Raw genomic sequence first — 21,187 nt, 5'->3', positions numbered from 1 at the left:
TAGTATTAATCTGTATTATATAGCACCATCATCCTCTTCATCTCCAGCTTAAACAATGCAATTTCAATAGTAAGTCTCTGCTAACTAGTATAAATTCATTGACTGTGAATTTAGATTATATATATGCAAGTACTAACTATCGATCCCCTCGTGCTTTAGAATTTCGAGTCTGTGAAATTCAAACTTGATGTACTTATATAGAATTAGTATCTTTGTAGACTTATGACTGAAAAGAAATGTGTTGCACGAAGTTTTCATTACTGGAACTCCAGAAGTTATATATAGAATTAGTATCTTTGTAGACTTATGACTGAAAAGAAATGTGTTGCACAAAGTTTTCATTACTGGAACTCCAGAAGAATAGGTTATCTAAAGTAAATATATTAAAAGGGGATGTTATGTTTTATTAATATTATCTTTAAATTCTATTGTTTACTGAATTTTTTTTTTTCGAGGGAAAATTTTAACTGAATTTAATAATACCATTTGCGAGTGAAATATTCGAGGGCAAAGACGAAGCCAACCGAATTTAAAAAAAAAAAAAAAATCCTATATCGATGAATTATTTGTCGAAAAAGGTTGATCTCAAGCGCACTTCAGAAAATCAGTGCTGAAAATTGTTGTTGTCAACTGAATTTAAGAAAACCTTTTGCTCAAGAGTGATTCGTCGGTAAAAGTTGATGTCAACCAAATTTGAGTAAACCACTTGCCAAATAGTTTGTTGAGAAAAAGTGGTTCTATCATTTTATTAAAAAAAAAAAAAAAAAAAAAAGAATGACGACAACCTTTATTAATGAAAGCTAATTGTTAGTTTGTTACAAAGGATTTCGAGGATCCGAATCCAAACTTGAAACCCTGAAATAAGAGCACTATTGGGTAGTCTATGAGCAATCTATTAGTTTTTCTTTTTTAATTCTAGTACCAACTGAATTTAGAAAATTTTCCTCTCGTAATGTTTTTATGAGCTACCCTAATTACAGTTCTACTCTCCTAATTAGAAACATTTTATCACTTCTTTAAAAGCAAAATTTATGAGTTTTTTTTTATCACTTCTTTAAAGGCAAAATTTATGAGTTTCTTACGCTATTACATGTTAAGTGAAGATAATTACGTACGACACTCTAACACGCAAGTTCTATAAAACTTTGAATAAAAGAAAACGAAATACACTAATTTCTATCAAATGTGATTGGCGTAAATATCAAGTATCCATATATCAAATGCTCTTGTTGACTAAAGCTATTTAAGGAAGTTCATTAAGCTCAGCAACTTTGAACACTGTTCATGCACCCAAAAAATGACCACTTTAGCATTGAAAAGACAATGCGTAAGGCATAAAATGGAGAAAAATCCAACACATTTTTCTCACGTTGATCGCCCTAAATTTTCTTTTTCCATGTACTTCTCTGAATTTATTGTGATTTGTAATGATAATAGTTAATAGCTTAATCCATCCTTCCATTTCAAATTAATACTCCTATCAGACTATCAGAGTCTTGGTTAATTATATCTCTGTCTTCTTACATGTACGACTTAATTGTGAGATAGCTACCTTGATTGACTTTGCATTGTTTGCTTCTATAACCAAATTAAATTCTCAGCTTTCAAACTAGGGATTCTCTAGCTAAAGAAATTATTTGGAAGGGGAACCTATTCTTGAATATGACTGCTTAGCCTTTGAAAAGCTTCCCAATTATTGGAGAATTTAGACTTGCCAACACGTTGAATACAGGGACTTTGTGATGATTTAGGCAAATGATGACATAACAATGAGCAGCTTGAATCTCTGAGACAGATTCTGTGGAAAAATGGTGAGGAGTAGTACTCAGCAGTGTGATGAGAAGAGACCTTTGAAGAAAGGGCCATGGAGTCCTGATGAGGATCACAAGTTGATAGCTTACATTCAAAGATATGGTATTTGGAATTGGAGTCAGATGCCTAAACCTGCAGGTAAGAAAACTGTACATCTTCATTTTTCGGTATTTGTTTCTGGCATTTACATTTGGCTGTGGATGATGATCATATGCAACTTACGTGACCTTCTCTTTCCTCTGCCTCAATTCTCTTAGGTCTGGCAAGGTCTGGGAAAAGTTGTAGACTTCGTTGGATGAATTACTTGAGGCCGGATATTAAGCGCGGAAACTTCAGCAAGGAAGAAGAGGAGACCATAATCAAGTTGCAACAGAATATGGGAAACAGGTAATTTCCAGAAATCTAATTTGTTATATGCAAAACTATTTGGTTGGAATCAGTGTTATAACCTATTATTCAAGTAACTTTTAATACCAAGTAACCAATTAGACCATTCCAAGCATTTGAGTTATACTGTTAGACTGTTGGTGCAAATATTTTCTCCACAAAAATTGATATGATTGCTATTTCTTCTTGTTTGTGTGTTCAAGATGGTCTGTGATTGCAGCAAAACTTCCTGGAAGAACTGACAATGAAATCAAGAATTACTGGCACACCCACTTGAAAAGGCGCCTCAACAATGACAAAGCCAAAAGCGTCGAGAATACTTCATCTGAAACTGAAACCTTTCTTCTTGATAAGGAAGCTCCAAAGGCATCACAGTTGGAAACTTCTAGAGAAAACTTCTCTTCATCAAGTTCTGGTATTGCTGATGAAGTTTATCACAAACCCCAGATTCCAGAACAGCAGAGCATCTGTGAAACATTTGGTGAACTCCAAAGTTTGTGGACAGATTCTCAAGTGACATCAACAGCGGTGAAAAATTCTGAGGCTATGTTTACAGATTCTGCTGGATTTACATTATCAAGTGATGCTGATCAAGTGTGGCTGCAGCAAGAGCCCATATTTCCATGTGGTTCCTATAGTGATGATGCTCATGTTCCCATGAGTGACTATTGGGTCAATTTATCAGTACAGTCTGATGAAACAAATGGAATGTGATGACACTCTCTTTGCCATTTTGATGCTATCTTTGAACTTCAACTTATTTTGAACTAGTAGAAATGTATTTGGTTGCTTGAGTAGTGTTAAATTTATATTAGATATGTGAATGATTACAAAAAATTGGAAATAGTAGGAAACATAGATATGTTCCCTGACTGATTGGCTGATTACATTGCACCGAAAAAAAAAAATAAACATCTGCTTTCATTGAGAGTTGAACTCAAGACCTCCCGCTTACTAAACGGGTGCTCTAACCAACTGAGCTATGAAAGCTTGTTGATGATTTTGTCTAGTTATAGGTATATTAATGATTCACTAGTTCAAATGTCTATACAATTCCATCTCTTCCCATTTTGTTAGTCTTTTCTGAAACCATCAAACCAATCTCCAAGCTTTGATTCGAAACCAAGCAATTTCAATCCCAGCTTCGGTTACTTGATATTATAATTATCAAACTGAAATACCCAAATTCACCCGGTAGCATAAAAAATTGTCAAACAATGCCAGACCTTGCTTGCTTAATGACTTTTTTTTTTTTGATAAGTGCTTGCTTAATGACTTTGATGCCAAGGGAGCAAGGGGCTCCATAAAATGCGTGACTTGCATGTAAGTGTGGCATGTTTAGGAGCATTGCTTGTTGCTTTTCACTGTGAACCCTACAAATGAGGCAATAAAGAAGAGGGCTTTTGGTATTCTGGTGGTTTAAGCATCACAGTGAAGCAAAGAACATTGATTTCTCAAAAGGGTTAAGGTATGTCAGATATTTGAGTTGTTCTGCAAGCTTGATAACTAGGCTGGGAATCTTAGAACATGGTCACAGTTTAAAGCAGGCACTTCCAGTTCCGGAGAGAAATTGGATCACTGAAAAAGCTCACAGAGTAGGGAAAAAGCCCAAGGGGATTGCTTGCACTTACAAAAAAGTAAACCTCTATGTACATTTCCTAGATTAGTAATCGTACCAATTGTCCACCACAAGCTGAGAAAAGTGTAATAAGAGAGAGCAAAAAGTTATGCCATTCTTGTGGCCAGTAGGAATCGTAATTTCATATCAATCATAGTGTGAATTTTATAGTTGATTTGGCTCATAAAAGGTTATAGCATAACAAAATTGCCAGGTTAAATAGCAAATGCACGTGAATCATGGTTATGTTCTGAAGCAGAGCTACAAAACTTTGTATTATCATTTTAATTAATCAAGACTTGATTAAGACATAGCTAATGCTAGAATCTAGATTAACTAAAGAGCCAAGGTGCATAGTTTAGTTTGCTTTAGCTGACTGTGACCTTCAAGTCATCCACTTTGGAATTTTGTATTTCCTTTAACTTTGGAATTTGCATAATTTATGGTACTTTGACAGATCAGATGGGAAATTAAGATGTTATTTAAACTTGAGTGAACTGGTTTCAAATATAATGAAAGACTTCACAGTTGACTTCTAGCACGACTGAGAAGTATCATTTCAACTGAACCAGTGGGAAACGAAGCAGACTCTCTTACTCTTCTGCGCAGCTTAATTGGTTCGTGGTTCGACTTCCGAGTCCACTCAACCCATCAGGTTTTGCTTCACTTATCTTCATTCTCTGCTGTGTTCTTTTCTTTGATTCGTCAACAGTTAATGTTGCCTGTACTATTCAACTGTTGAACACATTATACATTTTGCCTATCCTTGTCAACTAAGCTGATCTATCTAGAAGACACTGTGTTGGTCATCATCTGCATATTCCTAAATATTTCTCTACAAATTGATTTTGTTTTAATATTGGGTATTGCTGTATGTTTCCGAAACCTCAAGTATTTCTTATGCAAGCTTTCCATTTAGAATTCAGAACCAATTTTCACATTGCAGAAGATTTTGTTTCCTTACTTAAAGATGTCAAAGTTTCTTATGATGTTAGTATCTTGTTCGTTTAGGGGAAATGGTCTTGTTGTTCGAGTAATAGTATAGCATGCAACTAAGGGATTGGAATGTTTGGAGAGGTTCGATCAGTTTTGTTGCTTCTGTTTTCTTAATGATCCTTAACATACTAAAACCAGGCTTTCATCCCTTTTTAGTATAAACCTCTACTATAGGATGTGAAGGTGAGATTCAATCTGGTTTTTGATGAGTTCCTTCAATTGAAAAGATGCAACCAGCACCTTCTGCAGTTTTGGAGATTCACCAGTGTTAGATATCCTGCTACTGATACCTGTTTAGGAAAAAACTAAGACATTTTAAAGTGAATAGTTATATGCTTTTGCAATTGAAAAGATCCCATCCCCATTTGCTCAATTAATTAATAGAAACTTTTTTTGTTCTTCAGTGGTGTGAAAGAAAAGAGAACTAAGGGAGTCAAAGAAGGAGAGGATATGGTTTCTCCCATTCCTACCAGAGTCAAGAATATATGGGAAAAGTGGAATCTCCGGGGTTTTGTACTCCTCAGCCTCTCATTGCAAACTATTTTAATTCTTGGTGCACCCTTTCGAAAGCGATCACCTAGCTTATTTGTAACCTTGGTTATCTGGTCATCTTACTTGCTTGCTGACTGGGCAGCTAACTTTGCAATTGGCTTAATTGCAAACAGCCAGGGTGATAATCCATTTATTCCAAACCCCAACAACACCGGTCATTTTAATAGCGATCTTCTGGCATTTTGGGCGCCCTTTCTTCTGTTACACCTTGGTGGTCCAGACACAATTACAGCATTTGCTCTTGAGGATAACACATTGTGGCTGAGGCATTTGTTTGGGCTTGTGTTCCAGGTTATAGCTGCGGTTTATGTCTTCATTCAATCATTTCCCAAAAACAAGCTGTGGCTGCCGACGGTTCTCCTATTTCTAGCAGGAATCATCAAGTATGCCGAGCGTACACGTGCTCTGTATCTTGCAAGCTTGGATAATTTTAAGGAGTCCATGATTAAGAAACCTGATCCTGGTCCCAATTATGCAAAGCTGATGGAGGAATACTCTTCGAAAAAAGATGCCAAGCTTCCAACTCATATAGAGTTGACAGCAGAGCGCAGCAAAGATTCCAGGACTACTACTTATGTGGTGGACCCTAAGGATATGGAACATAATATTGCACTGGTTCGCCATGCTTTTCACTTCTTTAACATCTTCAAGGGTCTTATTGTGGATCTCATTTTCAGCTTTCACGAACGATTTGAGAGCCGTGTGTTTTTCCATGACAGAACAGCAGAGGATGCTTTCAAGTTGGTTGCAATTGAGCTCAATTTCATATATGAAGCTCTATTCACCAAGGTGGTTGTTGTGCATTCTAAGAAGGGATACATTTGCCGAGCTATATCCTTCAGTGCAGTTTGCACAGCTCTTGTTTGCTTCCAAAAAATAGAGAAACATGATTTCCATGGGTTTGATGTTGGAATTACCTATATTTTGCTTTTTGGTGCCTTGGCCTTGGATTCAATAGCTGTGTTCATGCTTATATTCTCTGATTGGACTGTTGCTGCTGTGAAGAAGTCTTGCCAGAATTCTTGTCTTGCCAATATTCTCAAAAGGTACATCACTCTCAAGCAATCTTGGTGGTTCGTTGCCGAAAATGCAAATCCATATTTGGAGAGGTGTAGGCAACTTCTATTTCGAAGGTGGTACGAATCTGTCTCCATATTCAACTTGATACATTATTCCCTCAAGGAATGTCCAAAATCGAGTCCTAATATTTTTGATTACTTCTTCATGGCCTACATAGAAATCATCTACTTACTGGGTCTTAAGGATCTTCGAGATAAGATCAAATATAGGAAGAGCAAGCCACTCAAGAAAGAGCTATGGGAATTCATTTTTGCTCAGTTGAAAGGTAAGTCCATGCTCGCAGATGATCCTGAAACTGCCAGGAGAATAAGTTCGGCCAGAGGTGACTGGATTCTACAGGATAGTGACTGGAATAACTCTACAGATTGTCGTAAATTGCTCCCTTATGTTGTTGATGTTGAATATGATCAGAGCATTCTACTGTGGCACATTGCTACCGAGTTTTGTATTAATGATATTACACTCGAATTTAAAGAGGATGAAAGAAATAAGCCTGTTCTCACTAAAATCGAACATTGTGAGACCTTGTCTGAGTACATGGTATACCTCTTAGTTATGCAGCCTACTATGATGTCTACTGTAGCAGGAATTGGACAAATAAGATTCCGCGATACGTGTGCAGAAGCGAAAAAGTTCTTCAGCAGAAGGGAACTAGGACCAGATGTGGATCAAAAAGACGCATGTGATAGAATTCTCGAGGTAAATACAGATGTTCAGCCGGTTGCTGTCAAAGGGGATCGCAGTAAATCTGTGTTGTTTGATGCATGTATTCTAGCGAAAGAACTGAAGAAGATGGGCACAGAGAAATGGGATCTCATGAGTCAAGTGTGGGTGGAACTACTAGCATATGCTGCAGGTCACTGCAGAGCAAATGACCATGTCCAATTGCTGAGCAAAGGTGGAGAGCTTGTCACTTTTGTTTGGTTAGTGATGGCTCATTTTGGCATAGGGGAGCAGTTCTTGATAAATGAGGGGCATGCAAGAGCAAAACTCATTGTGGGAAAGTAATCATACAGTTACACTGAATAAAATGGTGTAGAATTTAGTCATGGGAATGAATGGTATGTAATTATTTTTTTTTTTTTTTTTTGCTTGGAGATAATTGTACTGCACTGAATTTTTAATTGAAGTGTGAATAAAACATATTTGTGACGTTCTTGTAGTTTACTCATTCTGCTTATGCCTGTGCATAAAATTGTGTATGAAGTATGAACCAATTTCTCGGCTCATCTGCATCACTCATTAGTCATTTACATAGCTTAACTGGTTGCTGTTTCCATTTATTATTATTTTTTTTCTTCTCTTTTCTTTTTTAATAAAAATCTATTACTTTTGGGCCGGATTCTTTGGATTTTGAACTGGCCCGAATTGGTATTTTCGTTTGAGTCTTCTTTTGATTTGGGCCTAAACCCTAAAACTAAATGATCAATGAATCAGATATAAAATAGGGGATGGAGAAGAAGAAGCTTTAAAATTGTGAGACAAAAGTTGGAGGCCATAAGAGAAACATATTTGGTGAGCATGCTCTCTCTCTCTCTCTCTCTCTCTCTCTCTCTCTCTCTCTCTCTCTCTCTCTCTCTCTCTCTGTTAATAGTTCTATTATTTGCTCTTGAAAAGTTGAAATCGTAAGGATATAGTTGGTTCTGTCTAACGTGGATTTCCTCTTTGAAGCTTCTGCTCAAAGAAGAAACTTACATGCTGTTAATTATTACATGCTGGTTGTGACTTTGTGAGATTTATATATTGTTCTTTACTTGATAGAAAAAAGAAGAAGCAGGTTTTAATAAACGTAAGATTGTAGCCGATGGAATTCAATTTTTCCATCTTTTCTATTTCTGCATTGTACTTGGGGGGTCATTTTTGCCCCATGTTTTTGTAATTTTAGCTTTTTCTTTAATAAAATTTTACGATAAGGGGACGAGCGGTGGGTTCCCAGAGTGTGGTAGGCCCCTCTCCTTTGGGATTGAGTAGGGGTGGGCAAAAACCGATCCGAAAGTGCAAAACTGGCCGAACCGGCCTGAAAAACCGACTCGGGGACCGAACCGGACTAAATACGGCAGAAAAAGTATTCTTTCCGAACCGGACCGGCTTTTTCCGGTTCGGGACCGGGTTCAGCCTTTGAACAGACCGAAATAAAACCAAACCGCCCGAATAATTATTATTTAATTTTAATTTAAATTAATATTAATTTTTATTTAAATTAATAATATTTTAATGGTTGTTGAATTCTTATTGGCTGAAATCAGGTTACACATAGAACCTATTGCACCCGATTCCTTTCCTTAGAACAAAACCCTAAACTCTAACTCAGCCTCTCATCTCTCTCGACTCAAACCACTCTCAGAGCCGCCGACCAACGACGACACGAGACCATCGCCGCCGACCCAACGCTGCCTACCAACGACGCCGTCATCTTTCAGTCTCTCATCTCTTTCAGTTTTTCAAGTTCGACTTCGATTTGCACTTTTGCACAACGACTTCAATCTGCACAAAGTCGAGCCGAACCTTCAACCTTCGATCTGCAATTCTGCACAACGCCGCTTTCCAACGACGACGACCAACAACGATGAGCAACGACGTCGATCAACCGAAACCGAACCGGGCCGACTTGAAATTCGGGTCACCCGAATTTTTCAGCCCAGCCCATTAACATTCAGTTTTCGGTCCTAAAATTCAGCCCACCGAAGAATACGGGTCGGATGCGGTTTTGGCCCAAACCCGATCCGATCCGACCCGCGCCCACCCCTAGGTTGAGGGTGGGACTTGTTCCCTACATCCTCTACCTCCGAGGAACTATAAGATTTTGACATAAATTTACATCATTCCACCCTTTTTTTTGTAGTATATACAAAGAAATCGTTGACACTGATTACACGCATTTTTATGCATATAATTATATCTAAAACACTACAATAAGTTAATTCTCAAGTCAATTATTATGTAATTAATCCTTTTTTATTTATTATGTAGAAAATAAGCGGTGTGACGTACCGTATCTTAATTTACCTGTTTACTAGTCATTTGGACGGTAAACGACAATTACTTTCACTTTTACCGTCGTTTCGATACTTTTAGTGGCCCAAAATTGTTGACTTTTTTTTTGGGTCAAAATTTGAGAAAATGTTCTTCATGGAAGTTGTAGAGGACGTTAAACCGAGCGCGTGGATATGTGGTACGTAAAAATCGGAGTCCGTATGCGAAAGTTATAAGCGAAATACTAAAGTTACTGTTCATATGGTAAGTTTCTATTAATAGCCAAGTTACTGTGGTAAGTTTCCATTTTTGGAAACCTACCGGGCTTTTCTCTCTCCTCTCCCCCGATCCTTTCCCCTCTTCGACCCGATTGCTCCTTCCTCCAATTTCTTCCTCCTCCGGCCACCCCACGACGGAATCAGGGCACCGGCAAGCTCGCCTCTTCATCCTTGTCACGCCTGTGGTGGTGTTTTGCGGTGGCTCGATCGGTGGAGCTCGGAATTGAGCCGTGAAGTTCACTGTAGCAGTTTGGGAGTTTTGTCGATTTCCGGCGATTCCGGCCGTCTCCGGCCACCAAACCGCCGTCGAAGGTTGGGTTTTTGACATAGATCATTTCCCCTAAGGTCTTTCATTTCAATTTTCAGTGTAGAGGTCGAATTAACGATTTGCAATTTCTAGGGTTCTTGGAGTTTCTGGAAAAATTTCACCGGCCAATTTGGAGCCCTTCAAGGTAAAATTGGAACTTGTTGTAGTTGTGAAAAATGTTGGGTCTGTTGAGTAGGTGGTGCTGCCAAAATTTGGTAGCCATCAGAGGTGGTGGCCGCCGGCGCCCCACGCGCTGCCACTGTTGGTTGCGCGTGGAAGCGTGTAGGGCAGTGTTTTAATTCCGGTTTTTAGCCCATTAAATCCTATAAATTGTGTAGAGCTTGTATGTGAAGTTTGGTAATTTTTGGAGAAACTTGGTATTAATTATGAATTTTGAAGTTTAGGGTTTCGATTATCGAATTACGAGAATCAGACCGTCGGATATCTCTCGGTTCTGCCTTGGAACCTTTAAATTAACGAATTGGTATTAGTGGTATTATTTGGGCTAAATCCGAGGAGAATTGGGAGGTCAAATTATGAGGAATTGATTTTAGGAATTGTATTAAATTATTGAAGAATTATTCAAGGAATATAATTGTGTACAGGATGTCGTACCGAGATATTGCTCGATGACGGAACACGAATGCGTGATCGTCGAAATAGTACTGTGAGTGGACTTTTGTTTTAAATGGCGATGCATGCATTTATTTTCTTAAAATAATGCTCTAGTGATTATTCATATTACTTTTTGAGGAAATGAATTAATTTTCAGAAATTGATTTCAAATTATATCATGGATTTACTTTCAATAATGAGTTTCAAAGGTTGGTTTTGATTTATAATAATATTTGATGAATTCCTTATTTCCGAGGTAAATTTTCGGAATTAAGCATATCCCTAATCACCGAGTTAAGCTCCTGGAAGATTTTTAAGATGAGTTTCAATGGAGTTGGATATTCTCAATTGTTTATTGACTTTCGATTTTGGCATCGGGAATGCCTAATTAAGGATTTTGGATTTGGTTGGCTTCTTGGAGATTTTGAGAGATTTTTGGAAATGGGATTTGATGGAATTCCTGCAAGTATACAGGGTGGATGTAGTATAGTAATGGAAGAAAAGGGGTTGTCGTTCCCACGAGGATATTAGTTCACTTCACAATATGAAAACCTACGTTAATTAAACGAAAAACACACAAAACAATAAGCACAAATCGACTAAGACACACAATGACTCAAACTAAGACTTATGATTTTCACGGTTTTGAAAGAGTTTATGATAATGGGAAAATAACTTGAAAATAAAAACTTAAAAAGTGAATCTAAAGAAATTGAAAAGAGTTTATAATGATTAAAAGTAAGAATATGATGATGATGAGCTTAGGGTGTCGGAATCAACCACAAGCAATCTTATCTACGTTTTGAACCAACCAATGGATTCTTTCGTTTCTCCAGATGATAATTCCCGTATCTAAGTCCTTCTCAGGTACTCTAGACCATAGTTTTCCTTAAGTGCATGATTCTCTCCCTCTCGGGTAAAGGTCGTATATCCTAACTATGCAGTTTATCCTTCTCAGGTATAAATTTAACATGCAGGACTCATTACGTTTTAGAAAACAAGGAAATCAAGCAAATCATTATTCTTTCTCAAGTAATAATGTAATTTACAATTCTTAATCACATGAAGCTAATATGAATTATATTGCAGCTATGCCTCAAATTCATCTTCTGATAACTAGATGCAAAGCCCTAAAGGTCGCGAATCAATAGAACTTTAACATAAGCACAATTCAAGCAGAGATTAAGAATTCATCTAAAAAGAAACTAATAATCCATCAATTGAATATCAAAACATGTAAACAATCATGCTAGGGCCTCATCCTAGCCCTAGAAAAGAGTTTAGCTACTCATGTTCAAAGAAAACATAATAGAAAATCTTGAAAACATAAAAGAACTTGTTGAATGGAGATGGAAGGTGAACACGTGATGGCAGCAGCCTTCTTTGGTGAAAATCTGATGGTGAATGGTACTTCTCTATCTTGACACATTCTCCTTTTATAAGGTGCAACTTTTCCTTCTTGCTTTAGGCCTCTGGAACTCCTTAATAACTTAGCACAAAAGAAAGGTGATGTGGCATCCTAAAATTCCAAGGAAACATATGTTTGGGCTCTCAAACGGTCCATAATGCTATGTTAATTTTTCCAGAATTTTGCTAAGTCATTCAGGCCTTGAAAACTCGAGCTCTTGGAAACACGTCGCAGATCCGCGTATCGACTGAACTGCCTGTACTTAAACGGCCATATCTCTCTCTAGGAATATCGAAATCACGAACCGTAAAATTCTCCAGAAACTAGACATTCAGGGCTTTCCGTGCATATAAGGCTCGTTTTCTGGTTGTCTCTGGATCAGTACAGTTTAATCCTCAAAGTTAGCCATTCTGCAGAGGCTGCTTCAGTTTTTAGGATTGCAAAGCACCTTCAATCCTTTTCCTCTCTTTTTCCTTCTTTTTCTCATCCTTGCTCTTCATACCTATAAACACACTAAACTAAGTAAATAGACTATAAACAAGGAGAACTAAACATAAATATCAAGATTAAGAGGTACAACAATATAGGAAAATATGAGCACATCAGGATTTACCTATACTAATTTCCGGTTTTGGTTACGGATTTGAGAATATTTGGGCGTGTGGGACACGCCGTCGATTTATTCCTATTTCTCACTTATCCATTTTGAGATTGAGAGTAATCTTGGCGTGCGAGGTCACGTCGTTGAATACATGGTTTCTATCTTGTGAGAAATGTGGGGAAGCTACATGGATTTACTGGTTTTCGATGATTTTTTCTCACCATACGCGGGTTATGTGATTAGGTCTCCTCCTCACTGACTTTGTGTTGGTGAGTGGCAGTTGAGGTAGCTTGTTCTCCTCCTCACCTACTTTGTGTTGGTGAGTGGCAGTAGAGGTGATTTATTCTCCTCCTCACGTGGGTGGCAGTCGAGGTTATTTGGTCTCCTCCTCGCACAATCTATGTGTGAGTGGAAGTTGAGGTTATTAGTTCTCCTCCTCGCACAATCTATGTGTGAGTGGCAGTTGAGGGTAGGTAGAGCCTGGGAGGCTCCATTTCCCGTATGGTGATATCTCTTCCCCAAATCCTATCATTTCTCGACTAGCGGGGCCTAGTCTGATTTCCGTGTAACTAGCGGAGCTGGTCTTATCCTGTTGAGTATCAGAGTTTCGATCTTTCCTCTCAGTTGTTTGTGACTAGCGGGGCTAGTCGGTTTTTTTTTTCTTGAGCGGAGCTTCTCGTGATTTGTTTTCTAAATTGTTGCATGCATCGAGAGTTTTTAAGGAAATAAATGTGGGAAAGTATAAAATCCATTTGGTTTAAAAATTGTTTATTTTTGTCCACTCACGCTAACGTATTTTAAAAACTGGGCCCTTCGGTTTCAAATGCCCAGTTTGCAGGCAAATTGGTTGAGGTCGGGCGTACACGGAGTTGAGGCATAGTCAACAGCATGGCTTCCGCATCTGCCTTTGAATTAGGTTTTCCTCTTATACCTTTCTGTTAGAATTGCTCTGATTACCTATGGGATTTATGCTATTCGAGTTGAGATGTGAATTGGAGACTGATGTTGATTTGGGGAGCAGGGTGGCTCCAGGAGCATAAGGATGAATTGATTGAGAAGTGTAAATGTTATCTACAGGTTTGGGTAGCCCATTTTAGGGGAAGTTCCGCCAAATTTTTGGTAGAATTTCTTCTAAGGTGGGCCCCGCAGGGTCACTTCGGATTTTAGGGTGAAATCCGGAACGGGTCCTGTCAAGCGGAGTTGCAAAATGGAGACAAACCGACGCAAGAAAATAGAGCAAATGAGGATTTTCTACTACATGACAAGAAAATCAAACATGCGTTGGTGCGATCAAGAAATGCGGAAGTGATTTGGGAAAAAAGAAAAGAAAAATAGCAAACTTAATTAATCATTAGTTTTAATTAATTAATGGTTAATTAAGTGTTGCATGTTTTGGGCTTAATTATGTGCTGCACGTGTAGCCCATGGTGTGATAGCATGATGGCTTAATTAAACAAGCTTTCTTACTCTTTCATTCCCGAAAAGCATAGCAACAGGTGAGGGGACACGTGCCCAATTTTTGGAGGAGCTCCTGATCTTTTGACTGCATCTTATCCCTTCTTTTTCTCACGAAGACCTCCAGCAGCCACCCATTTTCTTGATCACTCTCTCATATATATATATACACACCTAACCCTACAGAGAGAGCTACAGCGCCGCACCAAAAAAAGAGGCAGCTTGGGGAGGGCTGCTGCCCTTCCTCCCCTCCTTCACTATTTTCTAGATTTTTGTTAGTTTTATTTTAGAGAATTGAAGAATTACTCACCCAAAGCTTCAAGGATTCATCAAAGGCCTCTATCTCTACAAGATTCAAGACTTGGGTAATTGTGGAAATTGTAATTCAAGACTAGTCATGCTAGCTTTTTAGCTATTTGTGATTAATCTTGTTTTCTCCTACACTTCTATACTCTTTTCCCTTTGAATTTTGTATCTTTGATGTTCATAATTATGGGTTGTGAGTAATTTTCTTGTTAGGGGTTAGAGTTGTGTCCCTAACCCAAATTTTGTGTAAAAGATGTTTAATTTAATGTAATGATGCAATTTTCATATGATGGATGCTTATATCTATTTTTGTTGGGTTAAAATGCATGTCTAAGAGCCTAGTCAACTCTAGAGTGTGTATTTTGAGCATGTCTAGGACGGAGTTAGAGGCTTGACCCCCTCTAATTCCTAAGCTAGAAACCTTCAATTTCGTATTCGAGGGGTTATAAGCATGGTGATTTACACCCGTTGCGTGATTGCGCCGGCGGGTCGCTTAGTAGTCTAATTCTTCGATCTCTACGCCTCTTGATGTGAATTAGTGACCCTTGAACCGGCTCTAATTCATGCCAAGTGAGTTCCTACGGCCCTTGAACCGGAGTAGGAATACCATGAAAGAGAATTTCGGTCCTTAAGCCTTGAACCGCCTTGGATACGACTACTGCCAAAGTAGGAATTTGCATCTACATTAGATTAGCTTCCGACACATAGAATTTGGGTGAAGGAACTTCCCTAGCACCCGACATTCTCATTTCCATTGTTTACATTTCATTTTTATTTTTATTTCTTTACATTTCATTACATTTTGTTAATCTAAAATCCTCTCTCAAAATATTGAACTCTTCCACTCATTTGTGAATATCCACCACTAGGCTCTTAGTTTTGATTAGGCTTTGGTGAGAACCAAAGTCGAGCATTGCTAAGGCTTGGTGCCTTAGAATAGTATTTTTATTTATTTTCTTTTTCTTTTCTTTGTTTGCTAAGTATCTTTATTTCCGATTACCCAAGAATTGTGGGTTAGCCACTAATCCCCGTGGTACGATAAACTTTGGGCATAATATTTCCCTATCTTGACAATGATACGTACGCTTGCGTAAATGTGTATCAAGTAAGACACCTTGTGCATGAACACAAATATGTTCTACGTCCTGCTTGGGATAATTCTAGCTTGTATTGGTTAATGTAGTTTCTTTTCAGTCTAATATCAATTTCTCCAAGAGTGATCTTAAACGGGTTTAATTAGTTATGTTTAATCTAAAATCTTCCACAGAATTAATGGCTCTTCGCAGAGGTTCGAAACGTGCACGATCCCCATCCCCAGCCCCCCCCCCCCCCCCTTCTTTCAAAGCATCAAAGTCTCTCAGAAAATCCATTCAGGACCAAACCAGCGTTGCACTAGAAATCACAAAGCAACTGCTTTTGACCGAAGAAGGCATGGACATGAACGTGGTGTTCTCGCCGCTGTCCATCCATGTGGTTCTTAGCATGATAGCAGCTGGCACCAAGGGTTTCAACCAAGAAGAGATGCTCAATTTCCTCAAGTCCAAGTCCATACACGAGCTCAACACTCTCGCCTCCAATGTCATCCCCCTAGTCTTTGCCGATGGATCTGAACACGGCGGGCCTCTCTTGTCATTTGCCAATGGGGTTTGGATAGATGAATCTCTCTCCATCAAGCCTTCTTTCAAAAATGTATGTAGTTTTGTACAACCGAGTTTGACATATTAACTAACACTTTGTTGAAGATAGATATCTTATCATTAAACCAAACGTTAGTTGGTGTAACATGATTTCAAATGTCTTCTTTAAAACAGGTACTGGATACTGATTACAAGGCGACCTTGAAACAAGTTGATTTCAAGACTGAGCCAGAGGAAGTGCGACATAAAGTGAATTCCTGGGGGGAAAAGAAGACCAATGGTCTCATCAAAAGCATTCTTCCCCCTATGTCTGTTTCTCGCACAACAAGGCTCATTCTTGCAAATGCTGTATACTTTAAAGGAGAATGGGATGAGGAGTTTGATGCATCAGAGACAAGAGTGTACAAATTTAACCTTCTCCATAATGGGGGCTCAGTTAAGGCACGCTTCATGACAAAGTCGTCGAAACAGTTTATTAGTGTCTTTCAAAGCTTCAAAGTCTTGAAGCTTCCCTACAAACAAGGTAAAGATCATGAGCGAATGTTCTCCATGTACATTTTTCTTCCAAATGCAAGGAACGGGCTGCGAGCGTTGGTCGAGAAGTTTTGCTCCAAGTTTGAGTTCATAGATAGCCATCTTCCTTACATAGAAGTTCCAGTGGGTGAATTCTTAATCCCAAAGTTTAAGATTTCCTGTGGTTTTGAGGCTTCCAAACTTCTGGAGACTTTGGGATTCTCTCCTGGAAGTTTGACAGAGATGGTGGACTCACCTGAGCCCCTACATGTTTCCAACATATTCCACAAAGCCTTCATTGAAGTTAATGAAAAAGGCACAGAAGCTGCTGCTGTAACGGCTTTTGTTGTGACGACGTGCTCGTTCCCACCCCGGCCCCTTCCTGATCCGATAGATTTTGTGGCAGATCACCCATTCCTTTATCTCATCAGAGAAGAAGTGACTAAAACGGTCATGTTCGTTGGGCAGGTCCTCAATCCTATTGAAGACTTGTTTATCTCCTAGGCTTGTTAGGAAGTTCACCATTAAAACGCAGCGTGTAAGTCTGGTCTATTTAATTTCCCCCTTAGTTCATTCTTAGTTCATATTCCTTCTCCTGTCTATTTTGTGATAACTATAAATTTTACTATGGTATCAGTTAGTCGCTATTAATCAGAGTTTGATAAGTTTTAACGATGAAAGTATTGATGGTATATTGTTGATTTGTCATTTCGATGAAGCAAATGGCCGGAATGGTCATATATTGGACCCCCCCCCCCCCCCCCCCCCCCCAAATTAGTGATCGAGCCCCATCCTTAGAGATCCAATTAACTAGTGAAGAGCAATCACAAGTTATCATCAGCTTAAGTGAGACAGGCTTACGGTACGGTGTAAGCATTGACTTGATGTTAGCTCATAATCGACTTCTTATATTATGTAAATTTGGAAATCTTTCTCTGAGTTATTCTACAAAATGTTATATATTGTGAGTTTGTATATATAGTTCAAGTAATTGGCATGCATAATATTAGAGTGGAACTAATTAACTATTGAAGTACCACTTATTGATAATTGCGTTCTCTCTTTATTTTTGACAAGTTGAGTCACCATTCATGGTTTTTAATAAGTTGTTTAAGACGGCTGACCCATAATGTATACAGTAGAACTGAGCCCAAGTATTGACTTGATGTTAAAGTTCAGTCACTATATGCGGTGCATGTCAATTATTTGACTTGATGTCAAGTATTTTCTTGTTTTTCCTTACTTGAGTCAGAAAGAAGGAGAAGGTTGGGAATTTTCTGATATATTTCTTCTCCAAGAATGGAGTATATATATACATAAGATACATAAAGTCCTATTACAAAAAATATTCCTAATAGTGGATTAGCCCATAACTTGTTCGGCCAGCCACCAACTTGTCTGCCACCATTGTCGGCCATCATCGTTGGCCTCCAGCACTACTCACGTCAACACTCCCCCTCAAGTTGGTGCATACATATCACGGATGCCCAACTTGTCAAGTGAGTCATAAAAAGCTTTAGTCGAGAGAGCCTTTGTAAGAATATCTGCCAACTGTTCTTCAGTAGGAACGAAGGGAAACAAAATGATATGTTCATCCAGCTTCTCTTTAATGAAGTGTCGATCTACCTCCACATGTTTCGTGCGATCGTGCTGAACAGGATTGTGAGCAATTTCAATTGCAGCTTTGTTATCACAATAAAGCGGCATAGCCTTTTTCTGTCTGAACCCCAAATCATTCAATAAATTTATCAACCACAACATCTCACAAAGTCCTCGGGCCATTCATCTATACTCTGCTTCAGCACTAGAGCGAGCCACCACCTTTTGTTTCTTGCTCTTCCAAGTAACCAAGTTACCACCCACAAATGTGAAGTAGCCCGAAGTAGACCTGCGATCTGTAATACTACCTGCCCAGTCTGCATCTGTGTATCCGGAAATATCCAAGTGACTGTATTTTGAAAAGATTAATCCCTTCCCTGGAGCAGACTTTAAATACTGCAAGATACGAAATACAGCATCCATATGGGCTTCACTGGGATTATGCATAAACTGACTCACCACACTAACTGCATAAGCTAAATCTGGTCTCGTGTGGGATAAATAAATCAACCGTCCAACTAACCTCTGGTATCTCCCTTTATTTGTGGGTACTTGATCTAAATACTCTGCTAACCGATGGTTCTGCTCGATAGGAGTAGCAACCGGTTTACAATCAAGCATACCTGTTTCTGCCAGCAAGTCTAGGACATACTTTCTCTGACTCAACACAATACAATCCTTGCCACGAGCAACTTCAATTCCCAAAAAATATTTCAAATTACCCAAATCTTTCATCTCAAATTCAGAGGACAACTGACCTTGTAACCTTTGAATTTCCTCAATGTCATCACCTGTCACAACCATGTCATCAACATAAATAATCAAGGCAGTCACTTTACCACACCGATGTTTAAGAAACAAGGTATGATCTGAATTGCTCTGTCGGTACCCAATTTTCTTCATGAACTTGGTGAACCAGCCAAACCAAGCTCTGGGAGACTGCTTCAAGCCATAAAGCGACTTCTTCAATTTGCACACCACCTGCTCTCCAGTGGAAGTACCATATCCAGGAGGCAAATCCATATAAACCTCTTCATGCAGATCACCATGCAAGAATGCATTCTTAACATCAAACTGTTGCAAAGCCCAATCAAGATTAGCAGCTAACGAGAGAAGTACCCGAATTGTGTTAATTTTGGCCACTGGTGCAAATGTCTCATCATAATCCACTCCATACTTCTGAGTATAACCTTTAGCCACTAATCTTGCCTTGTACCGATCCACTGAACCATCCGAATTATGTTTCATTGTATACACCCACCGACAACCAACTGTCTTCTTCCCTTGTGGTAATGACACCAACTCCCACGTACAATTCTTCTCAAGAGCATCCATCTCGACTGTCATTGCTTTCATCCACTTCTCATCCTTCATGGCATCCTGCACTTTACTAGGAAGAGACACAGAAGATAATTGATTCACAAATGCTGCATACGGTTTAGATAACCTATGGGTCGACACATATTTAGCAACAGGGTATTTAGCCTTAGCACTTAGAGTAGGTTCATAGTGTTTCGGAGGTTGACCACGGGTTGAACGACTGGGCAAGATTTTGGTAGGAACACTACCTGACACAGAAGAACTATTAGACAAGGAAAGATTAGGACATACCTCGGGTGATGATTGAGCAGGTGAGACCGCTGAAGGAGAGGGAGAGACGGAAGAATTGTTTAAAACACCATCAGAAGACTGCAGAACATTATCGGAAACAGGGTCTGAAACGATCTCTCCGGCCGACTGGTCAGACTGATCCGGTTGACCAGTCGGTAACACATTGCCCAAAGCTTCTTCTCCAACCAGATCCATATTTTTCCTATTTTCCGTTTCTAACTCGGATGATAGGTCGGTAGAGTTTCTACCCTCATTTTCCAGCTCCGTTCCTAAACACTCTAACCTTGAGAACTCAGATTCCAGACTCTCATCTTGCCCATTAAACAAATCTTCATAATAATAAGACCTCTCCCCCTGGCGAGGAGTCACAGGAGGCAAGAAATAACATGCATCTTCACTGAAAGAAACATCCATGGTGACATAAAACTTTTGGGATTGTGGATGATAACATTTGTAACCTTTCTGATGAGAGCCATACCCAACAAACACACACTTAAGGGCTCTAGCATCTAATTTTGACATTTGATTCTTATACAGGTGAACATAGGCAACACAACCAAAGACACGAGCAGGAAGGGTATTAGATGATGGGATAGAAACGTAGTTAAACAAGACCTCAAGTGGGACACGACCTTGAAGAGGGGCAGAGGGAAGGCGATTGATAAGATGAGAAGCACACAAAACGGCCTCTCCCCAAAGGTATTTAGGCATGTTAGCACTAAGTAAAAGAGACCGAGCCATATCCAGAAGGTGACGATTTTTCCGTTCAGACACCCCATTTTGCTCAGGTGTCTGTGGACAGGAAGTTTGATGGATTATGCCGTGGTGTTGGAAATATTCATGAAAAGAATGATTAACAAACTCACCCCCATTATCGGAACGAAAAACCTTAACATGAGCATCATATTGAGTACGAACAAGACTATGAAATGCTCTAAAGGCAGAGAAAACAGAATCTTTGGATTTAAGTAAAACAACCCAGGATAATCGGGTAAAGTCATCGATGAATAACGCAAAATATCGCATTCCAGAAAGGGTAGAATGTTTAGAAGGACCCCACACGTCTGAATGAATTAACTCAAAAGGCATAGTACTAGAATGAAAGCTCGAAGGATAGCTAGATCTATGACTTTTAGCCAAAGCACAAGTTTCACAATGCAAACTAGAATCACTTATTCCCAAAAATAACGAAGGCATGGACTTCTTCATAACTCTAACGGATGGATGACCCAAACGTCTGTGCCACAACCATACCTCACTCAGCCGATCAGAACTCAATGTCAATGCCAAAGGCTGTTCCGGTGCTTGTGTTTGTCCTGCGTACATGCAATCCAAGTGAAACAGTCTCCCTCTCAGGTCTCCCTTGCCAATGATCATCCGATTGCACAAATTTTGAAAAACAACATACATTGGATAAAAAGTTACTGAGCACTTATTCT

The 21,187-nt window shown here is 39.0% G+C and overlaps 3 protein-coding genes and 1 non-coding gene across 4 annotated transcripts; 3 read left to right on the top strand and 1 right to left on the bottom strand.

Annotated features, from left to right (window-relative positions):
- Positions 1-1,411: 1,411 nt before the first annotated feature.
- LOC133733546 (transcription factor MYB8-like) lies at positions 1,412-2,990 on the top strand. The gene is made up of 3 exons (XM_062161174.1): positions 1,412-1,950; positions 2,070-2,199; positions 2,403-2,990. The coding sequence occupies exons 1-3, from the start codon at positions 1,809-1,811 to the stop codon at positions 2,911-2,913; spliced, it is 783 nt and encodes a 260-aa protein (XP_062017158.1). The 5' UTR covers positions 1,412-1,808; the 3' UTR covers positions 2,914-2,990.
- A 125-nt stretch (positions 2,991-3,115) lies between these two features.
- Positions 3,116-3,189, bottom strand: TRNAT-AGU (transfer RNA threonine (anticodon AGU)). Its single transcript has one exon. It is a non-coding gene; the product is annotated as a tRNA-Thr (tRNA).
- A 1,106-nt stretch (positions 3,190-4,295) lies between these two features.
- On the top strand, positions 4,296-7,601 carry LOC133733477 (uncharacterized). The gene is made up of 2 exons (XM_062161106.1): positions 4,296-4,472; positions 5,218-7,601. The coding sequence occupies exon 2, from the start codon at positions 5,264-5,266 to the stop codon at positions 7,451-7,453; it is 2,190 nt and encodes a 729-aa protein (XP_062017090.1). The 5' UTR covers positions 4,296-4,472; positions 5,218-5,263; the 3' UTR covers positions 7,454-7,601.
- Positions 7,602-15,660: 8,059 nt separating this feature from the next.
- On the top strand, positions 15,661-17,169 carry LOC133731403 (serpin-ZX-like). Its single transcript, XM_062158780.1, has 2 exons — positions 15,661-16,077; positions 16,200-17,169. Exons 1-2 carry the CDS (start codon positions 15,661-15,663, stop codon positions 17,040-17,042), a joined length of 1,260 nt encoding a protein of 419 aa, XP_062014764.1. The 3' UTR covers positions 17,043-17,169.
- The last annotated feature ends 4,018 nt before the right edge of the window (positions 17,170-21,187 follow it).

Source organism: Rosa rugosa, chromosome 2 (assembly GCF_958449725.1).
Source record: "Rosa rugosa chromosome 2, drRosRugo1.1, whole genome shotgun sequence".
NCBI classification, from domain to species: Eukaryota; Viridiplantae; Streptophyta; class Magnoliopsida; order Rosales; family Rosaceae; genus Rosa; species Rosa rugosa.
The sequence above is the reverse complement of the archived record's forward strand: the minus strand, read 5'-3'. Positions and strand labels throughout refer to the sequence as shown.